This window comes from Neolamprologus multifasciatus, chromosome 20 (genome assembly GCF_963576455.1).
Source record: "Neolamprologus multifasciatus chromosome 20, fNeoMul1.2, whole genome shotgun sequence".
NCBI classification, from domain to species: Eukaryota; Metazoa; Chordata; class Actinopteri; order Cichliformes; family Cichlidae; genus Neolamprologus; species Neolamprologus multifasciatus.
Window position 1 is genome coordinate 17,064,318 of NC_140458.1, and position 16,287 is coordinate 17,080,604.

Here is a 16,287-nt window from a genome sequence, read left to right on the forward strand (position 1 = left end):
AAATTATGAGGTGTAAATACCAAGTGTGAAGCACAGGTTTTGCACAGGGGAGTTAAATACAAATCTCATCCACATTTTTGCAAAACTTCAACTGTGGTGAAAAATTATCTTCATCAAAATTATTCAGCTGAAATGTTCCTGATGCAAATAAGGGCAAAGTTACTGACGCCCCTTGAGCCTGTGATGTATTGTTGCTGCACTGCTGTGACTGTGACATCACTGGTGACAGCTACTGAAAAAAACATTGTTGGACCGAAGAAAGCAAAATGAACTTGTACCAGAATGATGGGAAGGAACCGCTTATGATCTGAAGCATTACACATCACCTGTGCGAGCTGCCATTGGAACTGGGTCACTACTCTACCCAGATTCAGTCAAATGAACCATTTATTTACTTTCAAACATTGAATTAAAGCTGAAGGTCTTCAATGAAACATGATTGATTGATTGATTGATTGGAAATATATATCTCAAGGTTAATGTGTTCTTTTTTTTATTCCCACCCTTAGCATTGGGTGTTTTAGAAACCCATACAAAGGTAAGATTTTAACTGAAACCTGGATGAATGCACAAAGAATCAGACAATTTTGCTTTATAATTTGATTATTCGTGATTTGAAGTAATGCACAAATTCAATCCCTTTATCAGAGCATTCATGTCAGAATCATCAGTCCTTGTTTTCCAGCAAGTCATCCAGAATGCGCTCACACATGTACAGGCAACGAGGCACGTGGAAGAACCCTGAGGAACAGATGAAACAGCTACTTTACCATTATGTTAAAACAGAAAAGTATTTCACAATAAAATGATTGTTGGGATTTTAAAACAATTGATGCAGCTAAAACACAGAAGAAAGGCTCTTTCATGCTGATAGATGACAAATGAAAAAAACTTGTTTGGTTTGGTTTCCATGTGCTACTAGGCCAGCTTCAGTGCTGCTTGGCATTAATTTTCCAAGTTTCTAGAATTCTGTTGGAGGAATTAGTACTAATCTTTCAAGGTATTTCATCTGATGATTTGTGGAGACCAAACATCTTAGTCCAGTATCTCTCAAAGCATTCAGCTAGGTTGAGGTCTAAGGTCTGAATGGTTTGAGAAGTATGAAAATAATGCAATTTGTATGCAATGGCTTTCACAGGGAGCAATGGAGAAGCGCAGCATCAAGGTGATGATTCAGAACAACCTTGTGTTCATTTATAGTGATCCTTTCCTCTAAAGAGATCATTGGAACCAAACCATCCATTCTCTTCTGCTTATCCAATTCAGGTTTGCAGTGCGAGAGGTGGGTTACACCCTGGACATGTTGCTAGTCTGTCGCATTAACTGCATGTTTTTGGACCGTGGGGGGAAGTCAGAGTACCTGGAGAGAACCCACGTAAACATGGGGAGAACATGCAAAGGCCACACAGAAAGACCCCGGCCTGATGGTGGAATTAAACTCAGGACCTTGTTGCTGTGAGGCAACAGGGCGAACCACTATGCCACTGTGCTGCCTTTGGAATCAAATCATTGTACAGGGTGGGCCATTTATATGGATACATCGTAATAAAATGGGAATGGTTGGTGATATTAAAGTCCTGTTTGTGGCACATTAGTATGTGTGAGGGGGCAAACTCCTCAAGATGGGTGGTGACCATGGTGGCCATTTAGAAGTCGGCCATCTTGGATACAACTTTTGTTTTTTCAATAGGAAGAGGGCCATGTGACACAAAACAATGGTGTGCTTGGTTTCAACGTAACTTTATTCTTTCATGAGTTATTTACAAGTTTCTCTTTGTTCACAGCCATTGACATGTCAAAGAGGTTAACACGTGAGGAGCGGCTCGAAATTGTGTTGATATCTGGTGAACGCAGTAACCGGGTCATTGCAGCAGATTTCAATGCAAGACACCCTACGAGACCACCCATCTCCCATGCTACAGTTAGCAAACTGCTTGCTAAGTTTCGTGAAACTGGTTCAGTGTTGGATTTGCCAAAATGTGGACGCAAGAAAACTGTCACTAATGAAGAAACATCAGTGGCTGTCCTAGCTTCATTCAGCAAGAGCCCAGAGCGTAGCAAGAGCCACATGTCACTGGAGAGTGGCATTAGTCGAACATCCCTTTGGTGGATATTAGCTACTCACAAATGGCACCCTTACAAACTCCAGCTACTGCAGCATCTCAACGAGGATGCCCCAGATCGGCACACAGAATTTGCAAAATGGGCAAAACAAAAATTGGAACAGGACACTCGGTTCACGCAGAAGATTTTGTTCAGTGATGAGGCAAACTTTTATGTGAATGGTGAAGTTAAGAAACAAAACCACCGCTATTGGTCTGACACTAACCCACATTGGATGGATCCCTCCAAGACTGTTGGACCAACAAAAGTGATGGTTTGGTGTGGTAGATGGGGTACAACGATAGTGGGTCCATTCTTCACCAATGGAAACCTCAAGGCCACCGGATATTTGAAATTGCTACATGATTATGTGTTTCCCTCTTCATGCACTGAAGCTGGCACGTTCTCTGAGTTTTCCCAGCAAGATGGTGCACCACCACATTATGGATGCCAGGTCCGAGCATTCCTAGATGAACAGTTTCCTGGAAAGTGGATTGGTCGTTGTGGGCCAGCTGAAAGGCCCCCAAGGTCTCTCGATCTGACCCCCTTAGACTTTTATCTTTGGGGTCATCTGAAGGCAATTGTCTATGGTGTGAAGATACGAGATGTGCAGCACCTGAAACTATGGATACTGGATGCCTGTTATGGCATTTCTCCTGCGGTGTTGCTATCAGTGTGTGAAGAGTGGGAGAAGAGGGTTGCATTGACAATCCAACACAATGGGCAGCACATTGAACACATTTTATAAGTGGTCAGATACTTGTAAATAACTCATGAAAGAATAAAGTTAAGTTGAAACCAAGCACACCATTGTTTTTCTTGTGACATTACCAATAAGTTTGATGTGTCACATGGCCCCCTTCCTATGGAAAAAAAACAAAAGTTGTATCCAAGATGGCCGACTTCTAAATGGCCACCATGGTCACCACCCATCTTGAGGAGTTTGCCCCCTCACATATACTAATGTGCCACAGACAGGACTTTAATATCACCAACCATTTCCATTTTATTACGGTGTATCCATATAAATGGCCCACCCTGTAGAAATGCCACTCATTTCATAGCAGAAACAATGGATCCCATAACTACTAGGGACAAAATTCAGTTTTTTCCTTGTGTTTGTCATGCCATGCGGTAATGGCTGCAAGCAGATGCTGATAAAAAATTAATTTGGCTTCCATCACATAACTGTTATTGTCTTCCAGCTTACCCAGAGACGGTCAGAATTAATAGACATGCCCAACACCATCAATACATCCGTGTCAAATTATTAAACATTACAGAAATATGTGTTCCACTTTATACATTCTCTCTCATTTTTTACAACCTGGGGCCTAAAATACGCAGCACTCAACATCTTCACTGAAGTTTGAGTGTAGATGAAGGAGTGTTGTGCAGGTAGCTAAAACATACAAAGCCCATTTTATAAGCTACTCTACATTCTCCTGTCATTTATTTCCCTCATTTCAGAACTTCCTGCTGTTGCTACATCTTAACTATGCTCTTACCTTTAAAGGGACCGCCTTTAAAATCCAGTGCTACTTTCCCTTCTTGTGTCAAATAGCCAAACCACTCACCATTCTCAGCATCAGGAAACTGAAAACAGAAACACGCACGCGTTACATTCTTTAAAGGTTGTCTCTCTTTGAAGTAATCAACAATGGTCAAAGAGCCTTAAATTAGCCTTTTACACTTGAAAAGTCATAGTTCAGCACTATTTAAGCTGGGATATGGTTAGTTTAGTATTGCATAAAGACTGAAAGCAGGGAAAACAATATCTTGGAGTCAAATTAAAATGGATTTTAAAAATAAAACTTTGCGCAGCTGGAGACCTTAATAACCCTAGAATAATATTTGTTTGATCAGAATATGCTGAATGCAAACAAATATTTCCTAATAAACCTTCCATAACAAGGCGATCCGAGGTCAATTATTAATTGTAATCTGGTCTAATCTAATAATGAAACTCCAAACATGACTGTCCTTTATAAATTGCCCTTCATATTTCCTTTATGAAATTTTCCATCAAAGCCAGAGAAAGATATGAGGGACAGTTTTTTAAGGACAAAGGAAAAGAGAAGTTCAGTGTGCAGAGAATCAGACTGCACTCATACTAGACTCCATAATAATGTGACTTGTGTCTGCTGTGGTGAAACTACAGTGTCGAAAGATGAGCTAATTTGATACTTTGTCCACTGTTTCCCCCCGTGAAAAACAGAACTTCAGGATAGTCATTTTAAATAAACAGGAGTACACATATACCCTTTAAAGTAAAATGAAATGGTTATCACAGTGAGACGAGTTTCTGCTCATGTCCGATCACATTTTCTTTTCCTGCTGGTGAATATGACCCTGTGTAGCTCCTGGCATTTGTGAGGATTTCAGTGACTGGAGTCAAATTAAAAAATACAATAATCCTAAAGCCTGCAATTTAGAAATAGACAAAAAAAATGCAAACTGAATTATTATAAATGTAAATTCTTTTTAATATAACTCGTAATCTTCATTTATACAATATTTATACATATCTCTCCATCTACAACATCAACATAACCTCGTCATAGCCTGTCAATCTTGTTTTCTGCATTTTCTAACACTCTCTGTTTCAAGTAGGTTAAGCTCCGCCCAGCTAGGCTGTGGTTGGGGGTGTTGGGCTCCAGTTTCTCCATTCTTCATGCCTACTCTTCCTCATTTCATCACCTGCCTTACTTACGGACAGAATCCAGCATTCAGCTGCTGCCCGATTGTCAGTGTTGGGGAGTAACGGAATACATGTACCGCCATTACGTATTTAAAATACAAAATATGAGTAACTGTATTCCGTTACAGTTACCGTTTATAAGGGTGGTATTTAGAATACAGTTACTTTGTTGAAATAAATGGATTACACGGCGGTCTTTTTCTGTTTCATATATTAGGCTATGCTTTCTCTATTTTTGGGGGGTAATTCCACGCCGGTGGAAACCCAAACAAAACACGCATTAAGAGGCTCTAATGCCTGTGTCTCAATCTTGCGGTCCATGACACCTCTACTTGCGGCCCGCAAAATGACGTGAAGAAATATTTTTTTAAAAAATTCTCAAAAATTATTTAATAAGAGGGCAATAGGCAGTGTTACAGGCATAGACCTAAATAATGTAGCCTCATGGGCAGTGCAGTCCGTGCTGCAGGGAGAATGGACTGCCATACCAGTTATGTGCCTGAGAGCGAGGGAGGGAGAAAAAAAGAGAGTGGAAAAGTACGAGTTGTCACCAAGCAGAAACAGGAGATGGAAGCATGCTGTTTTATATACGCGCGGAATAGTTTTCTATACGAGATCGCTGCAAAAAGTGCAGCCTTACCTAATGTCCACCCTACTGTTACTCATTTTATATTAAGATTTAAAAATCTAGTTGGCGTTGGTATGGAGGGTAACCTTCAGTAAAAGTAATAAATCACACAGCAATAGGACATTCATGTAGTTGTAAAAAAATTGATAATATATTAGTAATCCAAAGTATTCAGAATACGTTACTCTCATTGAGTAACGTAACGGAATACATAACAAAATACATTTTGGGGCATGTATTCTATAATCTGTAGTGGAATACATTTTAAAAGTAACCTTCCTAACACTGCTGATTGTCATAGTACCTCGATTGGTAATGATTTAGAATCCTTTGCTTATTCCCTGAATTCATTTCATTACTTCCACTACAGTGGTGTTCCATAATGGCACCTCCTGTCTCTGAAACTGTTCATGGGAGAGTTAGATCAGTGCTGTAGAGTTCTGCTCCAGTGCTCCCTGGACTTCACATTCGTACCTCGCTCTTTTTTGGATGGTCCTTCAAACTCTTTGACCTTACTGGACTCCTCTGAGGTATGGCCTTGATCTAAGCAGAAGACTTCTTCTTGTCAAAGACTATAAAGACATATCCATTTGCTGACTGTAACACTAAAAGACCCGACACGGCTCAGGAATCTCACTTTCAGGTTTATTTGCTCACATTGGTTCAGCGATTGTTACTTCTTGCAGCTACTCCTCTCCGGCCCGGCTGCTACTTAAATGCAGCAGCAAATCTCCTCTTTACCACCACAGCCAGTCTGCATCTCACTTACCTCCATGGTGTCAGAATTGTGAGCTGAAGCAGAAGAGGAGCCTGCCAACACTTGTACCACTTCTGCCCCTTTGTGAGAAGGAAGCGGGTCTCCAATTGGCGGCACTCCTCGCTACTACCAGAGGCTGCTTTCAAGCCTGTGTAGGGCCTCCGCCTGACCCTGATCTTCATCTAAGCCTGCAGCCCTGCTGAGATCAACCAAACCCCAGGTCTTTGCAACCACCTTCTTCATGCTCACCCTGAGCCAGAAAACTCTTAACTGCCTTGTTCCATGGCCTGAACTGCTACAACTCCACCATTTAGGTCAGCCCAACCACCCAGACTGTTTACTGTTTTGTTTGGACTATATGGCTTTTTGTGTGTTTTTAGGTTTTGTTCCATTAAAACTTTACTCAACAAAAAAATCGTAGAGCCTTAAAGGTAAAAAGAGGAAGCTGCTGTTTCCTGCCTGCTTCCAGTCTTTAAACTAATCTCTGTAACATCAGGTAGTCGTTGATATTTCATATCAAAAGGAAATGACTTATTTCTCAAAAATTTTAAATACTCAAAATATTTAATGACAAAAGCACACAGTGCTCTTGCTATGCCGTGTGGTCAGTGCAGTATCAACTCACGTGGCTAAAAGTGTACTGGTAAACTTCTGAGAATATCTCCAGCAGCTCAGGCTTCCTGGTGTGACTGTAGGCCATGAGGAACGCGACGAGAGCCTCACAGTGTGGCCACCAAAGCTTCATGCTCCACTCTAGCTGCTCAGACACAAAAGCAACATGGCTGATCATAAAGTGATAAATGCAAACTACTATTGAATGCAAATTGAAACAGAATTTTGTGTCTAATAAAAACATAATTATGTGTAGAGATGACAGGTTAACCTGTGTGGGGCAGTGACCATCCACATCCAGGAAGTAGAAGAGGCCACCGTGTTCTTTGTCCCAGCCATACTGATAAGGGAGCTCCACAAAGTTTCTGATGGCAGTTCTGTGTATTTCCTTGTCCCCGGACTGTGCACCGTACAGCATCAAGAACCAGCCTGCTTCCAAGGCATGGCCTGAGTCAGCACCAGTTATTAGTGGGAAGGACAAAAAAAACATGGAAAATGATGAAGTGAGCAACTAAGGAGAGGAAAAGAGTGTAATATCTGCTTCCACAGGGACGGACTTTGCTCATAGCCATCTGGGTCAGCAGGCTGTGGAGCGTTTACCTGGATTCTGCAGTCGGCCCTGGCAACCCGGCAGTTCAGATCCATCCACTGACACGTTCTCTAAGATAGCTGTGCCAGCTCTCTGCATTAAAAGATGCAGAAGATGAGAAGGAAAAATAACTGTATTTATGAATAGAAGGTACTTGATAAAATATACAACTGTGACAGAAAAAGCAGCAGAGTGTTGTCTGTGTCCAAACCTGGATGTGCTGTAGGATCTGCTGTACACACCAATTTCCCAGTTCCTTGTACTTCTGAGCAACTTCCTGCCCACGGCCTTCAGTTAACTGTTGCACCAGGCACATGAGCATCATGGGAACTGACAAACTGTTGATGGGAACTTCCCCGGGAAGTTGGGGCCGGCCCAGGCCTGAAGGGTCTACCTGAACCCAGTAAATTAGCTGTTCCATCATCTGCTCAGCTTCCAGCTGAAACACATAAGAGGGGTGAGAGATAATGTTGTAGAAATGGTAACACAGCTATAACCCAAACTCAAACACCCTGCTTCTGAGGTGGGCATGTTTTTTGTGCCAATTGTATGATCAGAATGAATGTCAGAAGAAAACTAAACTTAACAATCACAAAAAAATTAGTGTTTGGCAGATTATTTCTTTGTTGTAACAATGTTTGTTGGCATTAAATCTTATACTGCTGGAAAGTTGGTTTATTTCCCCTTAATTAATTCAATAAATTCCACCTTTACAGCAGCTGTATATGGTCTGGTATAAAGATCAAAGATAGCTCGTGAAACATCTGCTTACAGTCTGCTGAATTCAATTCTGTAAAATTCTGACAAAGAGCATCAGGTCAGCTGATCACACAAAGAAACTACTGGAGCTCAAAAACAAAAATCAATTCAATTTTATTTATATAGCGCCAAATCACAACAAAAGTCGCCTCAAGATGAGTTGTGAGTTGTGATTCTTTTTCCTACACTGAGCTACTACAATTGATTTTGAGATTCCTCTGAATCCCACTTTAAGCCCTGACTGCACTGGTTTTCCTGTTTAGATTCAATTCAGTTCAATTCAATAAAACTTTAGTGATCCTGAAGGTTGACCCAGAAGGAAATTTGGGTAATCAGTGTGTGGAGTTAATGTCACCCTCTATAATGTAGGCAACAGAACAGGAACTCAGACAGAAATGTCAATAGGCCTAAGATAAGACAACAAAGAGAGGTGGCAAACATATGGTACAACTAAAGAAAATTACACTAACAGTTACATATACCTGCATATCCTTGTCACCAGTTAGCCTGCTCAGTTCATCCATAGCCATGATGTAGAAACACTCACTGAATATGGTTCTCTGAACTTTGAGCGCTTTACCATCTCTCGTCAGGCAGAAGGCACATTTCCACTGACCGCTGCTATTGGACACACGAGCAAACTTTCTCAGGAATGCTCCTCCTATGATTCAGACAGAACAACAGAACATTGGTATGAACCCACAGGAAGCTGTTCACTGATAGAGAAAATATAAAAGAATCATTCATTAAGATTTCAGAACATCTATTCTCAGACTTCAAAAACAAAAAGAGTGAAATTGTGCAGAAAATCAGCGATATGAGTCGCGGATCATTCAGCCACCGGAGGTGCTAGTCACCAGATCAGCCATCAATGGGGCTGTGTGCCACCTGAAGCTGGCAGCAGGTGGCAGCACATCACCATCGGTTAGACCAGTGGTTCCCAAACTTTTTTTGCTGGGCCCCCCCTTTGTTTTACAAGAAAAATGTTATTTTACATGTAGTTGTTTTTTTCCTGTGTAATAATATTCAACATTTCTATCAATACATTTTTAAAAAAAAATGGCTCTCTGTGCAAAATGGGTTTAAAAACATAAACAACTGTTGGATACTGTTTGTCCGTGATAGACATTTTAAAGTTAGGCATACCGGTACGCCCATGGCAAAAAGTTAGTCTAGAGCCCTGATATGTGCAACATACCTTTATATACCAACATACCTGTAGTGCATTTATGCTCATGCTAGTGTGCTGAATCAGTTTAATTTTGTCCTTTCACAAAGTCCTAAACAGTGGCATCATCATACATCTGCTACACTACACTGTCATGATCCCGGGATCTGTGGATTTTCTTGTTGAATTTCATAAAGTGTGTTTAGCTTGTTTTATATTCTTTAATTCTAGTTTCTATTTTGACTCCTCTTGGGTTCTGTATTTTAGTGAATTAGATCTGGGTTGTAGCTCTGTTTAGTCAGTTTTCTAGCCCTTTGTGATTCTCTGTGTGTCCCTGTGTATTTTGTGTTGCTTTGCGCTTTAGACTTTGTATTTACTTTTATGGATTTTTACAACTCATTAAACAGCTTGTCTCCTGAGTCAGCATTCGAGTCCTTAGCCTGCAAATAGTGACAATAACAAGACAGATGGTCTCTCACTTCATCAGGTCAGAGGATGTGTTTTCCAAAAAGAATTTCAACTGATCTGAAATGAACAGTTTTCCACTTTTCCTCAGTTCATTTCAAATAATCTTTGGCCAAGAGAAGAAGGTAGCTTCCTCTTTGTGTTATAGAGCTTTAAACTTTAATCTTTAACTTTAATCAGGAAGTGTTCCCAATCCTATGCAGTGATTTCTGTGACAGAATCATGCCTAGTTTTACTGCAGTGCCACCTGAGGGTCCAAATATCACAGACATTCAAATCGGGAACATAGATTTCTCAACATTAGCTGACTCTATTGTTGATAATGAACCATAGATGATGAGATATTTTTTGCCATTTTACGTTGAGGAACATTATTCTGGACTAATTTGACAATTTATAGACAGTTTTTTTCCTTTGAAATTCTCTACTGTGGCAACATTACTAACTTGTATAAAGAAATGAAAGCTTTATCCCAGAACAAGCAGCAAAAGATAAAAGAAAGGAAATCACTCAGACAGACTTACACCCTCATATCACCCCAAATAGAGCACTTCGCTCTCACACTGCTAGGCTACTTGTGGTTCCCAGGATATTAAAAAGTACAATGGGAGGCAGAGCCTTCAGCTTTCAGGCCCCTCATCTTTTGAACAACTCCAAGCTTGGATTTGGGAGACAGATACCCTCACTACTTTTAAGATTAAGCTTAAAGCATTCCTTTTTGACAAAGCTTATAGTTAGGGCTGGATCAGGTGACCCTGAATCCTCCCTTATTTATTCTGCAATAGACTTGGGCTGCAGGGGGCTTCTCATGATGCACTGGGCATTTCTCCTTCTCTCACTCCTTTTTATTCACCATTTGTTTATACATCCCCTCTGCATTGAGTTATTATTAATCTTTGGCTCTCTTCCACAGCATGTCTTATGTCTTGTCTTCCTCCCTTCACTCCCAACCGGTTACAGCAGAAGACTGCCCCTTCCTGAGACCGGTTCTGCTCCTAAAAGGGAGATTTTCTTTCCCACTTCTGCCTAATTGCTTGTTCATAAGGGGTTTCTCTGTACTATTGTAGGGTCCTCACCTTACAATATTAAACATCTTGAGGCGTTGTTGTTGCAGTGATTTTGCGCTATATAAATAAAATTGAATTGAACTGAACTGAATTGAATGTCCAAGAGACCAGTGATGAAATCACTCTGGTGCCCAAGGAGGCAGCCAGTGACAATGGAGGAGCACCTCAGGAGGTTTGGCTGGAGGTCAGCAGCACCTGAGGTGAAGAAAACCTTTTGGAGGCTGGTGGCGACAGAGAGTACAGAGTACCTCTGGTGCCTTTGCTGGAGGCCAGTGACAAAGGCCATGGAAACCCTCTGGAGGCCAGTAATGAAGGAAACTCTCTAAAGGCTGGGAGCTAGTTATTTGTCTGGGGGCTAGTGATGATGGAGGAGATGGATCTCCTCAGGATGCCCACCAAGTGACCCCCTGTGAAGACTGAGACCCTCATGCACTCGAGACTTTGAAGTGTTGGGGATCCGTGGCAGCGTAGAATGTTGAATCGTAGAATGCCTAGACTTGGGGGAAGGCCCTCAATTGAGGCTGAAGACTGTGGCACCGCAGGCTGTGTAGGCTCTCCTGGCAACTGGGACTCCAGAAGGTCCTAGCTCAGACCATACTGCAGGCATGAAGCTGGCCAGTCCAAGTACAAAGGATGTTAGCAGCCATGAGTAGATGCTCAGTCCTTATCAGACACACGATCTTTGGTGAGGTCCTAGGTGGTGCAACAGTCTCTAAAACTCAATTTCTGATTGAGATGCTTTAATAATAATAATAATGGATTGCATTTATATAGCGCTTTTCGAGACCCTCAAAGCGCTTTACAATTCCACTATTCATTCACTTTCACATTCACACACTGGTGGAGGCAAGCTACAGTTGTAGCCACAACTTCCCTGGGGCAGACTGACAGAAGCGAGGCTGCCATTTCGCGCCATCGGCCCCTCTGGCCATCACCAGTAGGCGGTAGGTGAAGTGTCTTGCCCAAGGACACAATGACCGAGACTGTCCGAGCCAGGGCTCGAACCGGCAACCTTCCGATTACAAGAGGAACTGCCAACTCTGGAGCCACGATCACCCCTTTAGCGATGTAAAACTCAGTTTCAGAGTTGGCTGGCTCAGCAGCAGTCACCTCAACCTAAGATTTTACAGAGATGAATAAATAAATAATAAATAAAATTTTATTTATATAGCACCTTTCAAGATAAAATCACAAAGTGCTTTACAGAGGCAGAAAACAGACATTAAAATCTAAAACAAAACAAAATCAACCAAAAGCGAGTTTAAACAGATAGGTTTTTAACTGCTTTTTAAAAGACATGACTGAGTCCACAGATCTCAAACTCAAAGGGAGTGAGTTCCAGAGTCTGGGAGCCACTGATACAAACGCTCTGTCACCTTTTGTTTTTAACCTTGTATGCGGGACAGCCAGCAACCCCTGGTCACAAGACCTCAGGGACCTGCTGGGGTGATAGGAAAGAAGAAGATCACTTAAGTAAGTTGGAGCTACACCGTGCAGGGCCCTATAAGTCATGATTATGATCTTAAATTGGACCCTGAACTTGACAGGGAGCCAATGCAGTTGAATCAGCAGGGGAGTGGCATGGGAGTATTTGTGATGCTTTGTCAGAAGCCTAGCAGCAGCATTCTGAACACCCTGCAGTCGTTCCAGGGAGGCATTACTTAAGCAAGTAAACAAGGAATTACAATAGTCTAAGCGAGATGAAACAAAAGCATGAATAATATTTCCAATTCGGAACGTGACACAATGGGACTCAGCTTAGCGATATTTCTTAAATGGTAAAAACAAGAGCGAACCAAAGATTTAACGTGTGTGTCCAGCGTCAGAGCTGGATCAAATGTAACACCAAGGTTCCTAATGGATGGGGAACAAATTTCTCAGGAGCAAAGACAATGACTTCCGTTTTATCAGCATTTAGTTGAACTCCCCGGGAGGCCCAGCAAGTGACCTAAAGGATGTGTGTAGCAAGGAAAGCGGATGGAGCTGCAGGCTCTGGCTGGTGTCAACGTCGGCAGGTACAGGCTGAGTGCCCGAAACAGGAGCTCCACTTCTTCCTGGATGAAGGAATAGGGAGTGCAGCAGTTACAGGGTCCTGATCCTCAGGCCACCACTCCACCAACAAAAGGATTGAAGAGGAGTAGTATGAAGTGCGAGCTTGGAAGCAGCTCTGGTGGGGGTAAGCCCAACAAAAGGGAAATAAGTTTGTTCAAGATGGAAAAAGTCTTTGGGCTGGGGAAAGAGTTTCTGCCTACAAAAGCCAAGTTTATCTCCCTTAAAGGTTACAGAGCTGGTGAGTGGGTTGCCAGTGTGCAATCTCTGCACAGAAAGGGCCCAGCAAGGTGGTGAAGTCAAACTCAGGACCAGGACTAACCACCACACCATTGTGCTACCCTTTATATAGATATGTTCTCTAAACTGATTTGAGAAGATAATAATTTGTTATTATTGGGAGCTATGATGTCAAAATGCTCCCTAACTGCCGATATTTTTCACCTTTTTAATGTGCTTACAATCTCCCTGCAAGCTTTTGATGATCCTCAGATCCAGTTCACAAAACAGCTCCAATCACATAACAGGGCAGTCGCATCATTTCAGAGAAACGAGGTCTTGCTTATCTTTGGGCTTCAACATGGGCTTCGTTTGGACACGCCCCCCTTTGTTCAACAGAGGCCTTGGTGCTTCAGTGTTAGAAGTAACATCCACTAATCACAGGTCATACTTTATACCTTGTTGCCTATAACAGCGGTCCCCAACCCTCGGGCCTCGGACCGGTACCGGTCCGTGAGTCGTTAGGTACCGGGCCGCGAGAGTTGAGGCTCAGGTGTGAAATGTATGGTTTTCAGGGTTTTTATCGGTTTTCAGCGTTATTTTGTTATCGTTTTTATCGTTAACTCGGTTTTCCTGGGTCTTTTCCCTTGTGTTATGAATAAATCTTTTTTTCTGTACTGGTACTAGTTTTATTTTGTTGTATTTATCCGCGACACATTAAAGGCCGGTCCGTGAAAATATTGTTGGGCATAAACCGGTCCGTGGCGCAAAAAAGGTTGGAGACCGCTGGCCTAGAATGTTAAAAACACAAACTCATAAAAGCAGAAATAAATTGATTGTTAAGATATGAGACCTTTCAAGTCAGTCAAGTCAATGATTAACATTTATCGTTTGTGATATAAATACACAGTAAATGCATATTAAAAAAGATGCACGAAACCTTTATTATGTGCTGCTCTTTCTTGGTAACAACGACTGGACGCTGTCACTTCTGAGAAAAACACAACGCTCATGATACAGAGCTGTATAGTCAAGCATTACATTCACACTCACCAACTGTTGCTGCTTCAAGGATTTCAGGCTTGTGGAAGCGATCCATGGTTCGGTACAAGCGACAATACATCCACACCTGTGAGACACATGTATAGCAAAATCTTCACAGTGAACAACCTAATGTCGCAGCAGATTATTACAATCACTGTCGAGGTTCACCTGTCTACCCTGCAGCCAGACATATTTCAGCTCATCATAGATCTTCCCATCCTTTCCAATACATGTGAAGAAGCCTCTAAAATAGAAAGCAAAAGAACTCATTACAAGGATTTGGACAATATAGCAGTAGAAACATATTCCAGTGTAAAGGCAGTACCCATGTACTCTGTCAAGAGAGTATTTGAGCCAGAAGTCCACTACATTGTCCAACTGTTTTCGAATATTCTCTCGACACTTTTCAAGCGTCACCACTGACATTGTTCCTGTTCAAAAAGAACATTAAAATTAGTTTGTGAAAAAAGATTAATGGATTCTTGGTTTATAGTTATATGTTTAAAGTGTAAAGGTGGTACTGAAACTGTAGAATTATGCAAATATGTCTGTATTTAAATCTGCAAAAATATTGTGACTGTAATAATATGACTGTAATTGACATTTTTTAGAAGTTTGAATAGCTTTTAGGTGGGATAACAGAAAAGTGAAACAAGGGCAACACAAGCTTGTAAAAGTGGTGCAATTTAAAAACAAAGAGGTGGAAAATCCTAAATAAATCTGATTGTTTAGTACATGACTGGGTGTAAAAAGTGTACCACTGAGAGGCTGACTTGGAACAAAAATGGGGAAGGGCTCATGACTGTTGTGAAAGAAACTTGAAATAACATTTTTGAAAATAACATTAGAGGAAGTCAGTGTCTTTGAAACACACACAGTCCAGAGAAATCTCTGTATGTAAGAGACAAAGCTGGAAACAAATACAGAATATTCACCTATAAAAAACAAACATGATTCTCTCATGGGGTTTACTGCTCAGTGATTTTTCAGAGAGAAAAGAAATTGTTGCAGCTTCCACACATTTAAGTAAAAAGTGTAAAGAAAGTTATATCCTTTGTAAGTGAAACTGTCTGCTTTGCAACCACTGCACCAGATTCAGGAGGTGGGTTGCCGCCCAGGGTGAGGACAGCCAGGTCTCAACATCTGCCCCAGTGGCCAGAGGAGGCAGCTGGGGGTGCCCGATTTGAGCTATGAGACTGCTTGTTGCCAAAGGCAGCTATCTAATTGGTCAAATCTGTTTATTTGGATGCAAAACATCGGAAAAATTGAGCTTGGTTCGAAAAAATAAATGCAGCGTCCATTAAATCCATGAAGAATCAGTGAGTCTGAAAAATATTTTTAAGACAATTTTTTTTTACCATTATGTACATTTGTTAATCTAGCTGAAGATAAGCATAGAGAACATAGTCCACAGGCAAAAAGTGTCTCGAAACCTCACACATGTGACATCATCATGTCAAATATCTGTAGAAATTTACACTCATTGGAAGCTTTTTGAAAGTAAAAATGATCACATTTGTAAAGTTACACATTAAAAATTGTGTGTAAAGGGACTTTTTTGTTGAAATCGGTGTATATTTTTGTGTAAATTAGAGCATTCCTTTGTCTGATGTGAATCATAACTTAATACCATAGTTTATATCACATACATTTGTGAGGTTTTTGAATTTAACCTCTCTCCATAGGGGCTTTAGTTTTCCCATAATAACACCACTTACTTATTATTAGATGACCAAAGTCTATTAGAGAGATAACTTTATGCCACAATAGCCAACAATAACACTGTCATCTTACATTTAAACTAGCAATATTAACTATACTAGCGAGGTATACTGTTTGGTTTAAAAACTATTAATTTCACCCAGGATTTCTAATTTCTTTTTCCCTGTGTTGCAAAAACAACAGAAAACCATTTCCGTGCCTATCAGCCATGTAAAAAGGACTAACGGTGCCTTTGGTAGCCGTCTCAATGCGTTCATATTGAGAAAAGGACTAATAAAGCTCCCATTACCTTCAAGCTGAAATAGTGAAGAGTAGTCTATCCGGCTGCTCCGTTCGTTAGCTCTGTTAATCACATGATCAGATAAGGAAGGGGACAGCGGGTCACGTGACCGTCTTTTTTTTTT

The 16,287-nt window shown here is 41.2% G+C and overlaps 1 protein-coding gene across 2 annotated transcripts; it reads right to left on the reverse strand.

Moving 5' to 3' along the window:
- Nucleotides 1-476: 476 nt before the first annotated feature.
- On the reverse strand, nucleotides 477-16,287 carry renbp (renin binding protein). Of its 2 annotated transcripts, XM_085144902.1 has the most exons (11): nucleotides 16,173-16,287; nucleotides 14,487-14,592; nucleotides 14,330-14,405; nucleotides 14,171-14,246; nucleotides 8,632-8,810; nucleotides 7,602-7,829; nucleotides 7,402-7,483; nucleotides 7,073-7,248; nucleotides 6,815-6,946; nucleotides 3,612-3,699; nucleotides 477-741 (listed from the first exon to the last, which is right to left on the reverse strand). In XM_085144902.1, exons 2-11 carry the CDS (start codon nucleotides 14,585-14,587, stop codon nucleotides 668-670), a joined length of 1,212 nt encoding a protein of 403 aa, XP_085001028.1. In that variant the 5' UTR covers nucleotides 14,588-14,592; nucleotides 16,173-16,287; the 3' UTR covers nucleotides 477-667. The 2 variants fall into 2 exon arrangements, with proteins under 2 accessions (XP_085001028.1, XP_085001029.1); XM_085144903.1 differs by lacking the exon at nucleotides 14,487-14,592 and having other exon boundaries at nucleotides 16,173-16,223.

Excerpts from the sequence above, each read along its gene's own strand:
- renbp (XM_085144902.1), bottom strand. The coding sequence starts at position 14,587 with ATGTCAGTGGTGACGCTTGAAAAGTGTCGAGAGAATATTCGAAAACAG. Across the intron at positions 8,811-14,170 it reads CCTTGAAGCAGCAACAGTTG|GAGGAGCATTCCTGAGAAAG; the intron begins GTGAGTGTGAAT and ends TCTGAATCATAG. Across the intron at positions 7,830-8,631 it reads CTGGTGACAAGGATATGCAG|CTGGAAGCTGAGCAGATGAT; the intron begins GTATATGTAACT and ends TATGTGTTTCAG.